General features: G+C 48.1%; 1 protein-coding gene across 2 annotated transcripts in view; it reads left to right on the top strand.

The window, feature by feature from the left end:
* The first annotated feature begins 1,986 nt into the window (after window positions 1-1,986).
* Window positions 1,987-17,372, top strand: part of CFAP77 (cilia and flagella associated protein 77) — a 132,092-nt gene continuing 116,706 nt past the window's right edge. Inside the window, exon 1 of one of the 2 annotated variants that reach the window (XM_053559112.1) lies at window positions 1,987-2,246. In XM_053559112.1, coding sequence (XP_053415087.1) covers window positions 2,055-2,246 — 192 coding nt within the window. In that variant the 5' untranslated portion in view covers window positions 1,987-2,054. Of the gene's footprint in view, window positions 2,262-17,372 lie in introns of both variants that reach the window. The other variant, XM_053559104.1, reaches the window with a different exon arrangement.

Genomic DNA, 17,372 nt, shown 5'->3' with positions numbered 1-17,372 from the left:
ACTACAGGCATGCACCACCGTGCCTAGCTAATTTTTAATTTGATTTTTTTTTTAAGTGACAAAGTCTTGCTATATTGCTCATACTAGTCTTGAACTCTGGCCTAAGGTGATTCTCCTGCCTTGGCCTCTCAAAGTGCTGGGTTTACAAGCATGAGCCACTGTATCCAAACCTCATGTGGCTTTGTTTTAAAAGTGCACAACCTATACTTCTTTGACACTCTATAAATGAAGCAGGCTGGAGAAACAATGAATACACATATGCACACAAGTTGCCACACAAGGCCGGTTCCCGGTCTTGGATGAGCAGGTGAAACTCTGGTTTGCTCTGTAAAGGTGGCATTGGTCCACTGTTGATATGCAAGGCCTTGAAGTCCAGGTTTGTCATCAATATAATTTGTTCTATAGGGAACCTAACTACTTACTTGGAGCCTTGTGCAAGAGGATTTTTCACGTTTAACACAGATGACAATGATAGATGAATGACTCACACAAGGCTAGATGAAAGATTAGAGATCATCCAGGCTAGTGTTTCCAAAAACACTGCACCTGTCATCTGGGAAGGTTTTAAAAGAATGCAACTTTCCAATTTTACATATGAATTGCATATTAGACATTATCATTGTATTACATTAAAATCATTGGGCACGATAATGACATTGTAGTTATGCATGAGAATGTCTTTGATACATGATGAAGTACTAGGGATAAATAAGGTATATTTACAGAAATTTTCAAATGATTTTGTAACGTGTGTGTTTGTGTGTGTGTACAAACTCCTACCCTCACAAACAGAAAGCAAAACAAGTATAAGGACTAGTGAATCTAGGTGGAGCCTGTATGGGTTTTCACGGTACCCTTCTCTCAACTTTTCTGCGGGTTTGAACTCTTTCAAAATGAAAAGTTTGGTGCTGGCCAGACATGGTGGCTCATGCCTTTAATCCCAGCACTCTGGGAGGCCGAGGCAAGTGGATTGCTGAGCTCAGGAGTTCAAGACCAGCTTAAGCTAGAACGAGACACTGTCTCTAAAAAATAGCCGGGCATGGTGGTGGGCACCTATAGTCCCAGCTACTAGGGAGGCTGAGGCAAGAGGATAGCCTGAGTCCAAGACTCTGAGGTTGCTGTGAGGTATGATGCCAGGGCATTCTACTGGGGACAAAAAAAAAAGGTTGGTGGTGATGGGCTGGTGACGGTGGTAAGCAGACTGAAGGGAGTGCAAATCACAGATGCCATTCCAGATATTCTGATTCAGTGAGTCTAGAGGTGGTTCCCGGGAACCTGTGTTTTTCAATTTCCCCCCATTCCGTTGCACAAAGTTGAGTATCATTGATCTAATCCAACTCTAGACTTTCCTCCCCACCCATCTCACAGAAAAATACACTGAGAATCCAAAAGGGTGACGAGCTCGAGACCACCGAGTGGGTTAGCAGCAACATCAGGCTTGGAATGCGGATTTCTATTTCCTCAAGAAAAACTCAGCGTCATGTCTCCGGTATCTATTAAGCGTAGGGAGCAGAGGCGAGAGGGGCTGAGTGGAGTAGGGTGGAGGGGAAGGATGGTATCTTTGACTTGGAAGTTAAGGATAAATGGGCCTCTTACAGCCCTGTCACTTTTACCACAACCCAGTGGCGATTCCCTACGTCGATTCAAGAAAACTCTAGACAGGTCCCCATTGGTGGCAACCACTAGTTTCACGAAAGAAAAGAACAGGCTTAGCCCAGCGCTGTTGGCGTCCCGTCGCCAAGGAGACGGACCACTCCATTCTTCCTCAAGGGGTGGTCTTGATTATTTTTCCTCTCCCAATCCGCAGCACCGTGCCCAGAAGACGCTCTGAAGAGGTAGCGGGGCGAAGTTAGGGGTTTAGGACTCCTGGCACGAGCGAGCGTCACCAGGTGGGCGCGGCCCCTCCGGAGGGGGCCCGGCATCCTAGACCCACCCCCGGTTCCCGGTGGTGCGGCCCGGGGCCAGCCAGGGGCCGCTCGAAGCTCTTGGTTTGCCTCGACGTGCGGAAGCGCGGGCGCTGCAGCCGACGGGCTGGTTCCCGGGCGATCCCAAGGATGCCAGAGGCCAGGACCTCCCGCCAGGACCCCATGCCGTGGAAGAAGAAGCAGCCGGTGCGCCGCACGGTCAGCCAGATCTGCCCGCCCCCGCGGCGGCCCCTGACCATGGCCGATATCCGGCCGGGCATGGAGAACGAGAGGCTGGGGGTCGTGCGCGACTCCATGTTTCAGAACCCGCTCATCGTCAAGGTGAGCGGCCCCCGCGCCCCACCCCGCCGCGCCCGCCCGCCCGAGGCGCGCCCAGCCCGGCCTCCGGGCAGGGTCTGAGCGCAGCGTTGGAGGCTCCAGTTCTTGGGCAGATGGGTCGGGACCCGGGCGGTCGGGGGCAGGTTGCGTCGCCTCTCTGAGCCTCGGCTTCCTTATTCAGGAAGTGGAATGATAATGGTCCCTGTTAACGGGACGGGTTGGGAAGATTGAATAGGGTTATTTCTGCGGGATCCCCCGGGCACAGCACCTGACACGCAGTAAGCCTCGATGTTGGCTGCTGTGTGATCTCACTCAGTGAACGCACAGGGTGACAGGTCGCACGCACCCGGCCTAGGTCCTTACTGCCAGCCCTCCCAGGTGAAGGCCGCCTCGTGCCTTTCCCCTGCACGCCGGAGCTGCTGCTCTGCAGCAAGTGCTCCGTCTGTCTTCTGGAAGCGCCACTTCCAGAGTTAATTTCCGCCCAATCTTACTCAAGTCACAACCGTAAGAGGAAAAAGTGCAAGTCTGACCCAGGAGGCCCCGCAGGCGCGGGCAAGTTCCTAGCTGCATCGCCTTCCCTTTCTTGCTCACTTCCCTGCTGGTGGGGGACCCTGCGCTGGAGTGGCATTGCCACACCTTCCCGGGGCGCAGGAAAGGTCACGTTGAAGTTTGGTGGTTCGGACGCCAGCCCGAGAGCAAATTTACCTCGCGCCACTGGAGGGCGATGTGCTTTTAAAAATGCGCTCAGTTCCCAGGTGCGGGAGGCGGAGGGCGCAGGTGGTGCCCGCGGATGCAGCAACATCATTGATGTGACCGCCAGCCGCAGCTTGGAGCCCAGAGGTGGTGGTGGTAGTGGTTTGGTTTTGCTTTTTGGTAAAGAGAACCTGGACTTTCTCAATACTGTACTCAGTTAATTGGCTCCTGGGAAAACATTGACCCTCGCCTCTTGCCTTCCCCAAACTGTTCCTGCAGGGGAGGGAGGATACTGCCCAGGCAGGGCGCTGCACCTGGGGCAAGCTGGCCTCTCACCCTCGCACTGTCGGTCTAATTAATATGCCTTTTCCTCAGGCAACACACAGTGGCATGAAGTCTTTCACTTATTTCTAGGTGAGAAGAGAGCCGTTCTCAGCAGACAGATGGGTCAAACAGTTGGTGTTAGCTATTCTGGGATCTAGGAGAGAGTAAAGTCCGCCACCTCTGACTAGCTGCCTTAATGTTAGCTCTCTGCTTTTGCTCAAGTAGTTACTAGCGGGCCAACTTCTCCCTACTTAAATATTTAGTGAGAAGGGCTGGGCACCGTGGCTCAGGGCTGTAATCCTAGCACTCTGAGAGGCCCAGGCTAGTGGATTGCCTGAGCTCAGGAGTTCAAGACCAGCCTGAGAAAGAGTGAGACCCTGTCTTTATATAATCGGCTAAGGGTTATGACGGGCACCTGTAGTCCCAGCTACTTGGGAGGCTGAGGCAGGAGGATCATTTGAGCCTAGGAGTTTGAGGTCTCTGTGAGCTATGACACCACTGCACTCTACCCAGGGCACAGAGTGCGATTCTGTCTCAAAAATAAACAAACAAACAAATAAATAAGATGAGGCATTATGGAGTTATTTTCTGTGGTGAATTAGTACGTGATGCCCACCTGAAGCAATATGTGTGTACACGGAGTGTATTGGATATATACATGCACACGTGTATGCATATATAGTTCATATATTATACGTGCACATAAACTTTACCTCTGCATCTGTATATGTACAGTATATGTACTATGTGTAAAATGAAATGTGTATATGTGAAATTTTCTCCTTTTCCTTTTGCTCCTGTCCTCCTCCTATCAAGAATGGCAGCATTTGGCCTCTGGGTGGCACTGACTGAACAGCTTCTAGGATGAATTCAATTCCTGATTTCTGAATCCAAGTTTAGGGTCGGAAAATATACAGGGGATGACTGATGTACGACTGGGGTTCTGTCTTCAGGGGTGAGACCCTGAGCAGCCTGCCATGGCCCTGGGTGACGGCTGGAGCAACAAGTCCAGGCACTCTCTGGAGTTGGAGCCATCAAGGTTGGCCAGAGACCAGCCTTTCCCTTTGACTTGCCTTTTTGGGTTCTTCAAGGGCTGTAAGGTACTTCTGTAGCAGTTAAGATTATGTTCACATTTCCATATTTGCCACCTCCTGTTAGATTAGGAAATGTTATAATTGTGTAGGTCAAAACCTGACCTAAATGAAAGTTGCCAGAGAAATTGAGCATGAAAAGGAATGATAACTGTTCACTTTTCCCAACCCTTCTTTGCAATTGAACACCTTGAGGCCAGCTCCCCTCAAAGTCCTGGCAGAGCCCTGGTGAGCAACTATGTTCCCCAACTCCCAGCCCCACATTATTTTCACCACTCCAAATAGCTTTCTCTACTTTAAAGAAAATTTAAATTATGAAAAAAGCTTAGGAGTTTAAAGGCTTTAAAGAAAAGGAGAAAATTGTAAGTATTTAAGATCGTGGAGCCTTGCAAATTCCGACTGAGCTTGGTTTGTGGATTTCTTCACTGTGGTTGGTCAGATGTTCAGGTTGCTGGTTAGTATGCCTCTCCTCACTGTGTGTGGCAGAGGTTGGGAGTGTCCCCTGCCATAGGTGTCTTACGGAGGATGATTCGAGCTAAAACATATTTCGATTTTGTCTATGTCTGACCCTGAAGGTGTGCATCAGTGTTGGAAGAATATGGCACCTTAGAAATAGTGATTTATTCCACCCCATTGGGGGTTGCTGTGCGGGTTGTTTTTGGCAGTGAGTAGCATCAGCATTGTTTCATTTACAGTGCAGAGACACTGAATGAACAAACCCAGCACTGGTATCTCACACCTATGGAATTTACCAGGATGTATTCACATCAGTTATTCAAGAACATGTCTGTGAGATGCCACAGTAACCAAGGAAGAGGGAAAAACAGAGACATCCAAGCAGGTGTTTTATCTACAAATGCTCTACAGATCTTTACCTCATTTAAAACCAAACCAACTGCTTATTTAATGGGAATGATTGAATCAAGTCAGTCTTTTATGAGGCCACAAAAAGATACAAATATTTTGAATTAGAAAGGGCTTCTACTTTGTATAAAGTGATGTGCAGTTAGCCAGATTTCCTTCCAACGTGACTTGCTGGAAAGAATAAAATTAAATAGAGAAGAACCAAGCTTCTTCCCAGATTCTGAGACTCAACACAGAATGTTGCTACAATAGCCTTCAAGGCTCCTTCACAAAACCTGTCAGGGTGCACCTTCCTGCCATCGGAACTCAGCTGATAACCTGTCAATACAATTATAGGGAGAGACTTCCTGGCTTGCTCCTCTGACAGCCTTGAATCTTCTGTCGCCCTGGAGAGGCAGCCTTTATACAGGGTGGAATTCATGGCATTGAGCACCCTTAGAAAGTGCGAATGATCATGACACCTGATTTGTTCATTATTTATTGCTGACTTTGTTTTTCTGTGAGGCTTTATGTCTGTCACAAATAAGACATGCGCGTATTTGTATGATAGAGTCACAGAATTGTAGCTTTGGGGACCAGAAGGAAGCTTACAGCCATCTAGTCAACTCCTTTCTTGAGGCTATTAAGGCCCAATGAGTGGAAGAGACCTACCCAAGGTGCTACTTGCACTGGTGGCGGAAGTGGGATGAGACTTAGGTCTCCTGACTTCCAGCCCCATGCTCTTTGACCACAACACCAATTAATTAGCCAGTGATGGCCCAGACTGGTTACATCCTCTAAAGCAGGCAGTCAGAAAAGGTTCACAAATGAATCTGATTCCAAAACCATTTCACTCAACGTTCCTTCCTAAGTGAGCTCTATTGATTCCTCATAACTTGTCCATAGCCAAGATATACTTGTTAAATGTTTACTAAGTGCCCAGTACTATTGTAGCCTTTCTTGGGAGCACAGAAACAAGTTTAGAACTCAGTCCTTGTTATTTATTATTTGGCTGGAGAGATGGATTATAAATGTGCATGTATATATGTGTATGTGTATAAATATATGTGTACGTATTTATAGCTTAGCACATATAAGAGAGAATGTTACCTCTGATTATTACCCATTTATGCGTGCACACACACTCACAAGTATTAAGGCAGGCATTGTCTGGGCCACCCCGTAAGTTCTTAAGTGAGCTGCACTCCCCAGAAAGGTTCAAGGATTCAGAATTGCAGGGAGGGAGCCCTGGGCAGGACTCAGGCACCAGGAACTGGACCTTGAAGGGTGAAAAGCAGATTCAGATCAGGAGTAGGAGACCGGGGAAAACCATCCCTTTTGGGTCGGATGATTCCACCCTCTTCAGATCCTGAATGTCTGCAGGTTTCCACCCCATCTTGAATCCTAGTCTATGAGACTCAGCGCCACTGCTGGGGTCATTAACATTATCATCATGAGCGGCCTTTATTTAGAGCCAGTGTGTTCAAACTGGATGCTCTACAAAATTAGGCAACCACACCATGCCCACTAATCGCTTAGCATCTCTAATAAATATTGATGCTGGTGAACATCAATGCATAGCAACAAACGGAAAAAAGGCAGGCAGGAAAAAACACAGTTGTACAAATATCCCACGTGGGTCAGTATTTTTATTATGTTTGAGTATCATTCGAAAATGGTCCATGCAGCTTTATTGTTGAAAAGAATATGCCCGGATTGCTCAAATCCTTTTACATTCAATTACGACATAATAGGAGAAAATAAACCATTAGGAGGGGATTAAAAAAACAAGCTGCCCATCCTAATGGCCCTGTCTTAGCTGCCAGTGGGTAGGTTCCGCTGTTTTTCTAGGGAGCGCTACGGGTTTATCTATCCTTGCAACTCTCTCTCAGTCCTTTTTTATTTTCTCTTCTCTTTGAATCAAAGCAGCTTCCCCCTGTCTGCCGCTCAGGCACATCCTTCAGTGAGCCGGGCTGAAGCAGTGAACTAATCTCCTGCCCAGCTCCGCGGCCATTCCAAAACGTGGCTGCTCCCTCCACAGCCGGCTTCTTGCCACTCCAGGCCGGCAGCTGCTTGCTGCTCAGAGTAGCTGGCTTCCTCTGTCCCTCTGAAGAAGGTATCCTTTGGCTTCCAAGTATTAGTACAGCTTAGATCTCAGAATTTGGGACCCCCGTTGAACTCAGCCACTCTGATTGCGTGGTTCTCTGAATAGTGCGGTGGTGGAGGTGTGGACAGAGGGCCATCCCTTCAGCAGCAATTTTAAAGCTGAGTGGGGAATACATCGCCAGTCCCTTCCACAACCTACCAGAGCGTGCCAGGCTCCAGGGTTGCTCACTATATATTTCTGACTGCTTTTTCCCTTATTTGAAAGACAGAGTTTTCTTGATTTACAACTGGCCCTTCAGACAAAATTTCAAAATCCTATTTTCTATTGCAGTTGTTGTGGTTTTCAAACTGTTCTGTGAAGCACCCAGGTCTTATAAACTGTCTGATGCAAGAAAATAAACCTGTACTGAAAAAGCTTACTACAAACAGGTGGTGCCTGTGGCTCAAAGGAGGAGGGCGCCAGCCCCATATACCAGAAGTGGTGGGTTCAAACCCAGCCCTGGCCAAAAAAAAGCTGCAAAAAAAAAAAAGCTTACTACAAACATAAACACAATTAAATGTATTTTATGCGAAAAGCTAACACGAGACCACACATTAGCTATGGTCTGAGTTTGCTGGTTTGGGGTGTGTTTGTGTTTGGAAGGCTTATGCTATGTATAACAGCGGCGGAGATTGTAACCACGGAGGACTTTGTGGCTATGTAAATCCCCTTGAATAGGGCGGTGGGGGGCGCTCCGGGGTTCCTTGGGAGCTGGGCTTGTCCTGCTCCCAGCAGAGCTCCCAGGTTGGCTGAACAAAAACAAGGGAAGGTACAACAGTCACAGTCATGAAGTGTTTGGTTGGATTTAGCATTCATTGTACCTATACAGTTCTTCTGGTCTGATTTTTGGATTTGCAACAACAAAAAGCGAGCATTTGTAGGTCATTGGTAACAATTCAGTTTAAAATAAAACTGTCCCTCTCCTCTTCTTCCAGTTCCGAATTAGTGTAGGAGGACTGTTAAAACGATTCCAGGCTAGAGAGAAAAAAAGAATAACCCTCCCAAAACAAATAAAAGAAAGAAAAAGGAAAGAAAAACAAACCAAAAATCTTTTGAAAACACCATAAAACAATTCCAGGCTACCGCTTTTGTTTTTATGTAACCACAAAAAATGCAGAGGTAAGTTGCTTGTCCAAATCAATAGAAAACTGCAGCTCCCTCACCAGAAAGAAAGACCAGTGTATCGTGAGGTGTCAGAGCCAGGCAGACCCCAGAGCCAATTCTGTCTCAGCGTCTTGCCTGCTGTGCCACCTGTGAGATGACTTATCCTTCAAGCCTCAGTTTTCCCCACTTTAAAATGGGACAGTAACAGTCAGCACCCAGACATGGGAGAGTTTTAGGATTCAGTGAGATGGCACAGGCAGTGCCTGGCCTCAGAGGGTTTGGGAGGGCACTTGATAAGTTATTTCCCATCATCCTGATTCTAAATCCCCAAACTTGGGTTCCTCAAAGCAGCCTCACTGTACTTATCAATTGACTTCAGGGCTGTAAAAGTTGAACTTGTAATAAATAAGATGCAGAATGAGACAAATCCATCTCAGGGCTTACTTTCCCCCCTTTGTGTGCTCTTTGAAAAACACTGTCACCCACGCTGTCTCACGTTTCCTGTGCCCTGCACCTGGAGCCCACAGGTGCCTTAGGCACAGGTAAAGCCTCCAGTTGCTAGCGCTAGTATCATGCTTACCTTCAGCATTCCTGGGCTGGTAGCTTAGTTTCTGAGCCTGAGATTCCTCCTCTGTAGAGTACAGGCACTTAGACCCACCTTGCCTACATCTCAAGGTTGTCGAGCAGACTCATTCAAATGAGATGCTGTGTTATGAAGACATTGTGACATTCTAGAATAAGACCAGTAGATTTTTTTTTTTTAACATCCATCTTTTTATTTATTCTCTTCTTTGGTCAAATGAACTTATGATTGAAGCAAGAAGGCCCCTTCCCTGCAGGCTCATCCTGTCAAACACAGGGAAGACATTGAACACATAACCACTGGAACTCTTGTTCATCACGTCTCCCTTCACAACCAAGTCACTAAACAGCTACTTTAAAATCAAACTTTTACTAAAATTTAGAGATTCCTGTCTTCCTTCTCCAAGCCTGGAGACCAGAGTTTGTTTTAATTCTTAGACTGGAGTGCAGTGGTGAGTACACTGCAGTCTTGAACTCCTGGGCTCAAGCAACAATCCTGCCTCAGCCTCCCAGGTATCTGGGATTACTGGTTTATTCCACTACACTTGGCTAATTTAAAAAATTTTTATTGTAGAGATTGGATCTCACTATGTTTCCCAGGCAGGTCTGGAACTTCTGACCTCGAGTGATCCTCCTACTTCAGCCTCTCAAAGTGCTGAGATTCAGGCATGAGCCACCACACCTGGCTGAGGCCAGTGGTTCTTTCTTTTTTTTTTCCTTTTGAGATGGAGTCTCAGTATGTCACCCTCAGTAGGGTGGCATGGCGTCACAGCTCACAGCAACCTCCAACTCTTGAGCTTAAGTGATTCTCTTGCCTCAGCCTCCCAAGTACCTGGGACTACAGGCACCCGCCACAACGCCCAGCTATTTTTTGGTTGTAGTTGTCATTGTTGTTTGGCAGCCTCGGGCCAGGTTCGAACCCACCAGCCCCCAGGTGTATGTGGCCGGTGCCCTACCCACTGAGTTATGGGTGCCGCTAGACCAGTGGTTCTTTTTTTTTTTTTTTTGTGGTTTTTGGCCAGGGCTAGGTTTGAACCCGCCACCTCCGGCATATGGGACCGGCGCCCTACTCCTTGAGCCACAGGCGCCTCCAGACCAGTGGTTCTTAATCGAGGGAGGTCGTTTTGTTCTCCAGGAACATTTGGCCATGTCTGGAGACATTTGTGGTTACTACAGCTAGAGATGGGCACTGCTGGTGGGCAGAGGCCAGGGATGCTGCTTAACATCCTCCCCCACACAGGACACGTCCCACACCCCAAAACAAGCAATCATTTTTCTCCAAATGTTAGTAGTGCCAAGGCTCAGAAGCCCTGAACTAGGAGATGTAAACGAATGGGAAATTTATCATTGTTCACCCACAGTTTCTGTGGTCTTTGGAAAACCTAACGCAAAGATTCTAGGAAGGAGATAGTTTGGTTTTAATTGCTTTTCTAGCCATTGTTTGCTGCTGAATCCCCTCTTCCCACATGTTTAAGGGATATTTCAAATTCCTCTTCCGAACCCATTTTCTTCCCTGTGGGTATGTGGCTTATGTAAGTTTGCCATCTTTTATCAGTGGGCTGTCTGTCTCCAACCACGCTGTAGGTGGAAGAACTCAGAAGCATTCCCAGCAATCCATACAGTGTGGCTCAACAATTCATTAGATAAACTTAATTAGCGAAAGGGCTGGTTTGTTGAGTAATCACTGACCGGTATACAAACTTGGTTTCCCTGGTGCACGAACTTCCAAGGGTTTTGTTTCGTTGGGTTTGGTTTTCCTCAGGATGAACTAATCTAAGACTTAAAACAGAATTGATTTAGTACACCAGAAATTAGACCCACAGTGGGCCAGAGGTCCATCGCAGACTTCATGCTGTCATTGTAGCACTAAATACAGCATTTCAGGGAAGCAGATAAATGCACTTTATAAAGAAAACAGCTGTATTTTTCCACCCAATAATTTAAAGGCATATCAGGGTTTGGCAAAGAGACTGACAGACACGGGTCACTGCACAGAGAGGTCAACACAAGTAGCACACAGGAGGGAGAATGGCCCACCAAAAGGATTGTGGAAAACACATAATGAGCCCCCCAAAGGGATTTTTGATCTTTTATATGACCAAAACAATGCGTATTTGGGAGACCAATGCCCTCAGAAGCGTACAAGATAAATTTCTTTGTGTGGATCAGAATCTTTTGTGTTTGTCCAGAAGAATGAAAGTGGAGGCTCAGAAGCTCTTTGATTTTGAGGTATGTGTGGCGTTAGCGAGAGGCCACACTACTGCCAGGTGGCTGGCCGTTTGCAACCAGGAGCCCGGCATCTAAGCCAGCCGTGTCACAGTATCAGAGCCCCGGTGAGCCAAAGCTCAAATGCCACAGCCTCCCACAGAGATGTCCCACAGAAGGACCCCGATAGAGGAAAGATGGGGCGCCCAGAAGGACCCCGAGAGAGGTGATCTTTTGGCCGTGGCATTTCTGTTGAGGGAATGGGAAAACTTGCTGGCAGCTTTGTTAGTGAACTTTACCAGACAATAGTGAATTTGACCACGTTGTCACATTAATGTGCCATAATTATGTTCCCATTATGAAGCATTGCATTCATATTTTTCCTCTGCCTCCCAGGTGATCTTTAAGAATAGAGAAGTTGGCTTTTTTTTTTTTTTGGTATGTACTTGAGACTGCTAATGAACCCATCAGTCCGTGAACAAATATTTATTGAACACCTACAATGTGCAAGGTACCAGTCAGAAACAAAAGAGCTTTACAATTTTGTTTCCAAGGAGTTGGTGGTCTGGTCAGGGGAGAATGAGACTTTGTGCATTGAAATTAATAATACAATTTATTAAAAGTGGAGGGAGAGGTGCTGAGAGGCCAGAGAGCTGAGTCTCGGAGTTGAGGCAGGAGAGGTGTTGGGCGTTCCAGGCAGCTCAGAGAGCTCCTGGGTTTGGGGGGATGCAGTGGGGGTGCTGGATTCCTTGCGGGGGTATGAGACATGCAGGGGGCACCCGGAGAGGGGCTGGAAGGTGCAAGGTGCTTTCTGAAAGAACAGACAGAACAACAGCTCTGTGGTTTTGAGCACTGTGGAGACAGCGATGGGGGATGGGTTCATTCACTGCTTTAATTAACAGATGGTTTTTGAGCTTGTGCTGTGTGCCAGGCTCAGTGCTAGGTGCCAAGGATACAGGAGTGAACCAACACAGGTTTTGCCCTCAAAGCACTTCCAATCTAACAGGCAGACACAAACACAGAAAAATTCAACAGCAAAGTGGTGCAGACACAGCCGCAGCCTCCAGAGAGGAACCGTGGCCAGTGCAGAGGGCAGCCGCACCTGTGTGAAGGTGGCACAGGAAGGCGCCCTAGGCTCGCTCTGAGTCTTGACATGGGGGGAGCTGGAGAGGTGGGGGCAGAAGTGGATCCAGGTTTTGTCAGGCTTGGAGCTTATGCAATTTGAGGATCCCTTTCTAAAATACAGAATATAAAATCACAAATAATTTTAGAAATTTAGGGCAGCACCTGTGGCTCAGTCGGTAAGGCGCCGGCCCCATATACCGAGGGTGACGGGTTCAAACCCGGCCCTGGAAAAACTGCAACCAAAAAATAGCCGGGCGCTGTGGCGGGTGCCTATAGTCCCAGCTACTCAGGAGGCTGAGGCAGGAGAATCACTTAAGCCCAGGAGTTGGAGGTTGCTGTGAGCTGTGTGAGGCCACGGCACTCTACCGAGGGCCATAACGTGAGACTCTGTCTCTCCAAAAAAAAAAAAAGAAATTTAGTCTAAGGTCTTGGAAGGGGCCTGTGCGAATGAGTGACCTAAAGCTAAACTTCATTAGTCTTATGGTAAATCAGCTTTTGACTGGGGAAGGAAAAGCTTTCCAGGAAAAGGAGCAGTGTACTCAGCGGGGGGGGGGGAGGACGGGGGTGTGGGGGGGGGGGCCGATGATCGGGGGCGGATGATCGCTGTACTTGAGAATCCTGGTTCTGCCCTAGGCTGCATCACTCATTCATTCACTCACTAAGCACTGCCCAGGTCTCCTGGACAGGCATCCCGGCCCTGGGACTGCAGTGACGTGCTCATGGTCTGCCTCACACTCTCATTGGTTCTGAAACCTGGGGCGAGTGGGTAGATATCTTTAAGCCTTGATGCCTGCACACCCCATGGCTTCTCCCCTGAGGACCACGCCGAGCCACCCTTCACTTGCTCGTTTGCACAATGTTTATTTATTTTTTTGTGGTTTTTGGCCGGGGCGGGGTTTGAACCCGCCACCTCCGGCATATGGGACCGGCGCCCTACTCCTTGAGCCACAGGCGCCACCCTGCACAATGTTTATTGAGGGACTGTTGTGTGCCAGGCTGAGCGCTGAGTATGCCTCAGTGGACAAGACTGCCTTAGTTCCTGCCTGCAGGTGGCCCAGGAAGTTCTGGAGAAGACAGACAATAATCCTGCTAGTCCTCACTCAGGAGTGTGGGGTGCTCAGAGGCACACAACCATCCGCGAGGGAAGTCCTACCTGGGGGTCGTGACCTTTTAGCTCAGCCTCCTGAGACCAGTGGCCCTGGAGAGGAGCCGGGAGAAGGATGGGTGTGTGTCTGCACTTGGGTGCCTGGTGGGAAGAAACTATTCCAGGCTAAATAAAAGATTTTTCAAGAAGACACAAGGCAAGGAGGAACCTAGAGCTTTGGAGAAAGAGGGCGGTGGCTGCAGCAGAGCATCAGGGAAGGGCAGTGCCCAGACCAGGCTGGGCAGGAAGTGACCTGCAGGAACCGGAACAAGGGCAGCCAGGAGATGCAGACCAGAGGGTGGGAGGCTGCCTTCAGCTGTACCAACCCAACTGCTCCCTTGCTGCCCTGAGGGCAACAACGGGCTGACAGAGGGGCACGTGCCGGACTGCAGGGCTGACTGCTGGAATGGACGCGTAGCTACATCTTGGTCCCCCACCAGGCTGGGTGTTTGGAGCACCAGTGGTGGCATGTGTGCTATGCCAGTTTGGGGTTAGCAACCGCAATTTGTTTTCATTTTTGCAAATTAAACAAGCCCAAGTTTGCCACGCTCGGTATATTCACCAGTGTGTTTGAGGCAGCCTGCTGGAGTGATTCCGAGAGGTCCCTGAGGGCTTCGAGGCTGCCTCCAAAACCTTTATAAACTGTCACTGAAGATTTTGCTGTGTCTGTAGGCACCCAGTGGGCATAAATGTGCAGGTTTAAGGAAGTCCTTTAAAAAACCTCCTGAAAGGAAAGCGCCTGCCTGGGGTACCTGAAAGCTCCAGTCCTCTCTGGGAGCAGCTGGCTTCTTGCACGGATTCTCAGGGTGGTCAGAGGCCTGACTTCTCCTGGGGTGGGAACGTGGGGAGGAGGCTGAGCCCGGAGTCTGGTTTCCAGGGAGCTCCTGGCTATGGCCAGTTTGGTCAGCTGATGGCCCCACCTGGGGAGGTATGCCCACCTGTGCCAGGCCTCATGCCTGCATGTTTCCCTACATCTTTGCAACAGTTCTGAGAGTCAAGGGAACATCCCATTTTACAGATGGGGAAGCTGAGGCTTACAGAGGTTACACAAATTGCCCACAGTCATCCAGCTAACGTGTGGTGGAGTTGGGCTTCAGGCCCCCTGTATGGCTACCCTAAGGTTGTCATAACCACTGAAATCCAGAGAACTTCGTGACATCACAGCCTCCACGAGTTGAGTGCCTCCCGAGGCCAGACCTTTTACATTCGTTCTCTGCGAGCTTCATGTCTTAACCTCAGAAGGATTCCCCCATGAGATGCACCGTGGCCTGAGTGAGTTCACAGCTTGTCGTGTTCCTTGTGGGTTGGGCCACACTGCTCATTACCCGGGGGCTCCTTTGTCCTGCTTGGAGAGAAGACTTCAGTTCACCTACATCTTTGTCATCTATGACTGCCACATCTGTGTCATCTGCATCTGTGTCTATCTGAAGGATCACCCTCATCTGGGCTGGACTTTCTGTTCTTAAAGGACCATATGGTCCAGCTGGGCAGGTAAGTCACTCCATACATGCCTACGGCTTCCTTGTGCAGGAAGCTGACTGCACAAGGCTGAAACCAGTGGGGCCCAGGGAAGGGCTCAGACATCCAGGACTGTTAAAAAAGAGGACAAGTCATTGGTGGCCTGGGGTGGTCCAGAGAAGCGTGGAGCTGCTGGAAGGTAAAGAGGAAGGAGAAAGGTCTTTGAGATGCAGACAATGGCCAGATGAATGGAGAAACTGGGTATGTTTGAGAGAAGCCAGGAGTTTGGGTGTGTTTTTGAGGGATGTCTAGAGGGAGCATGCCAGGAAGAAGGCAGCAGAGGGAGGTCCCTGGGAAAGGGACCCTGGGATCAGGTGGGGACAGCATAAGGAGTCTACACTTTTGGTGTCACCACCGAAGTTTTAAGAAGAGACAAGGCATAAGGAAGAAAGGAGCGTGGATACCAGCTGTCCCTTGGAAGCCTGGATTCCAGGTTATTCGAACATATAGGGAGCCAGGGTGTCTGGGCAGAGCCTCCATGGGGTGAGCAGAATGGCCTCACCCTTTCAAAGGGAGGGTGTCCCTTCCTCTCCCCCCACCTTGCCCCTTCTTCCCCCCACCTCCACCACCCTAATCAGAGAGAGCAAATTGTTATCAGCTTAGCACCAGCAATGAAAAGCACAGTCCCTCACCCTTGCAGTTAGTTAGCATTTAGATAGCCCAGGCCTGAGCCCACACAATGGGCATCAAAGACCGGCTCAGGGTGCGGGAGGGATTAATTTCTTTAACTAACAGGACTGATCTGGCCTAACTCATTACCCTGCCTTGTCAGGGTGGATGTTAGATCCGATTGAAGATTATACCATTTAGGCCTTTCCCTTGTTTTCTCACCAAACTGGGGCCATTGAATTGCACATTCTTGTGTAGAGGCGTCAATACTCAGCGGCCTGAGGTTCTAATTCTGCTTCATTTAAACTTCATCAACTTTTCCAATCAAGTGGAAGGATCCGAAATGGGCTCTGTGAGCAGAAAGGCCTGGTTCCCTTTGTCAGATAATTTATTCTGTCCCCCTCCCTTTGCTCTCTTTCTCTCTCCAGCCTCGTCCGCATTCCCCTCTCTCCATGCTCCCCTTCCTGATCCCCGTGCTGAAAATGAGATTACAGTATTTAAATGACTATGATAATCAATCTAGGGACCCAGGGCTGAGATTGAGGTTAATTTTTCTTAGCAGAACAAAGAAGCGTGATGCCTTTGGGGATATGAAGGATATGCTTGTGTTTCCACCCACCCCCCCCCGAAATTGCAGTTTTAGGAGTCTTTTCTTGTTACTAACTAGGTGCAGAGTGTGATTTTTAAAGGCAGCAGCCCCTTAGAGGGCAGAAATGTAATTTTGAGCTGATAAACAGCTAACGGCCTTCAATCAACAATTTTAATAGGAAAAAAAAGTCACTTACATGATATGAGTACAGATCTAATGAAAGGGTGATCATTTACCTCATTTATTTTTAAACACACACGGAATAATTTCCTAGTGTTAGAACTAGTAATTACAGCCACACGGTGCACCCAGAAACTTCTGAATGAAGAGACGTGTCACTCAGACGGCCTTCTTCCTGGCAGCTTTTGCCGCTATAAAAGTTGAGATTTTGTCATGTTTTGGCTAATTGGAAACCAGGTCATTATACCATTGAAAATCTACATGAAAGTGACTTGTTCGATTGTTACCTGAAGCATTCACAAGCTGGCCAGTCATTCTGCTGGGACCCCCTCCCCCCTCCCTCCTCCTCAGTTTCTAAAACAGAGAATCAAAATATGTATATTTCTTTGTCTGCCTTTGCTATCTTGTCAGAGCTGTTTTACATGCTGCCACCCAATGTTATCTTTTATTTGTGTCAGGAGAAAGGATTTGACAAGTTCAGTATACAATGTTCATTTGGCAAGGCAAATTTTTCATACCAATTTTGAGTTCGGAAATGAAACTATCTTTCAAGAGAATGAGCAACATCATTTTTGGACAGACTTATTATGAGAGAGAAGATTGCAGAACTTTATTTCTTCGCAAGATCCTGCAAAGTCTTATACATTTTTTAAAAAGTAAGATCTGGTTTCCACATGCAACCCTAGTTGGGGGAAATAAGAAACCACCGTAATGTCTTCAAATGGGGAGGCCTGATACTCTATTCCCCTCCCTAATCCCCACAAGTTATTAAAGGGCTGAAATAAATTGTTTCTCTTCCATATTCTAATAGCTTTGTTTCAGACCCTTTAAACTGTGGGTGAGTTTCTGACAGTCTCTGCATTTGCAAAGCAAAGTATTTAATCATCATCATCATCTGAAGTAGCAGCAAAGCCTAAGACAGCCCTGTTTGTGCAGAGGGAAATCCCCCAACCCCTCCATCCACTTTCTGGCACTG

Source organism: Nycticebus coucang, chromosome 2 (assembly GCF_027406575.1).
Source record: "Nycticebus coucang isolate mNycCou1 chromosome 2, mNycCou1.pri, whole genome shotgun sequence".
NCBI lineage: Eukaryota > Metazoa > Chordata > Mammalia > Primates > Lorisidae > Nycticebus > Nycticebus coucang.
This window is presented reverse-complemented; position numbering and strand designations above follow the sequence as displayed.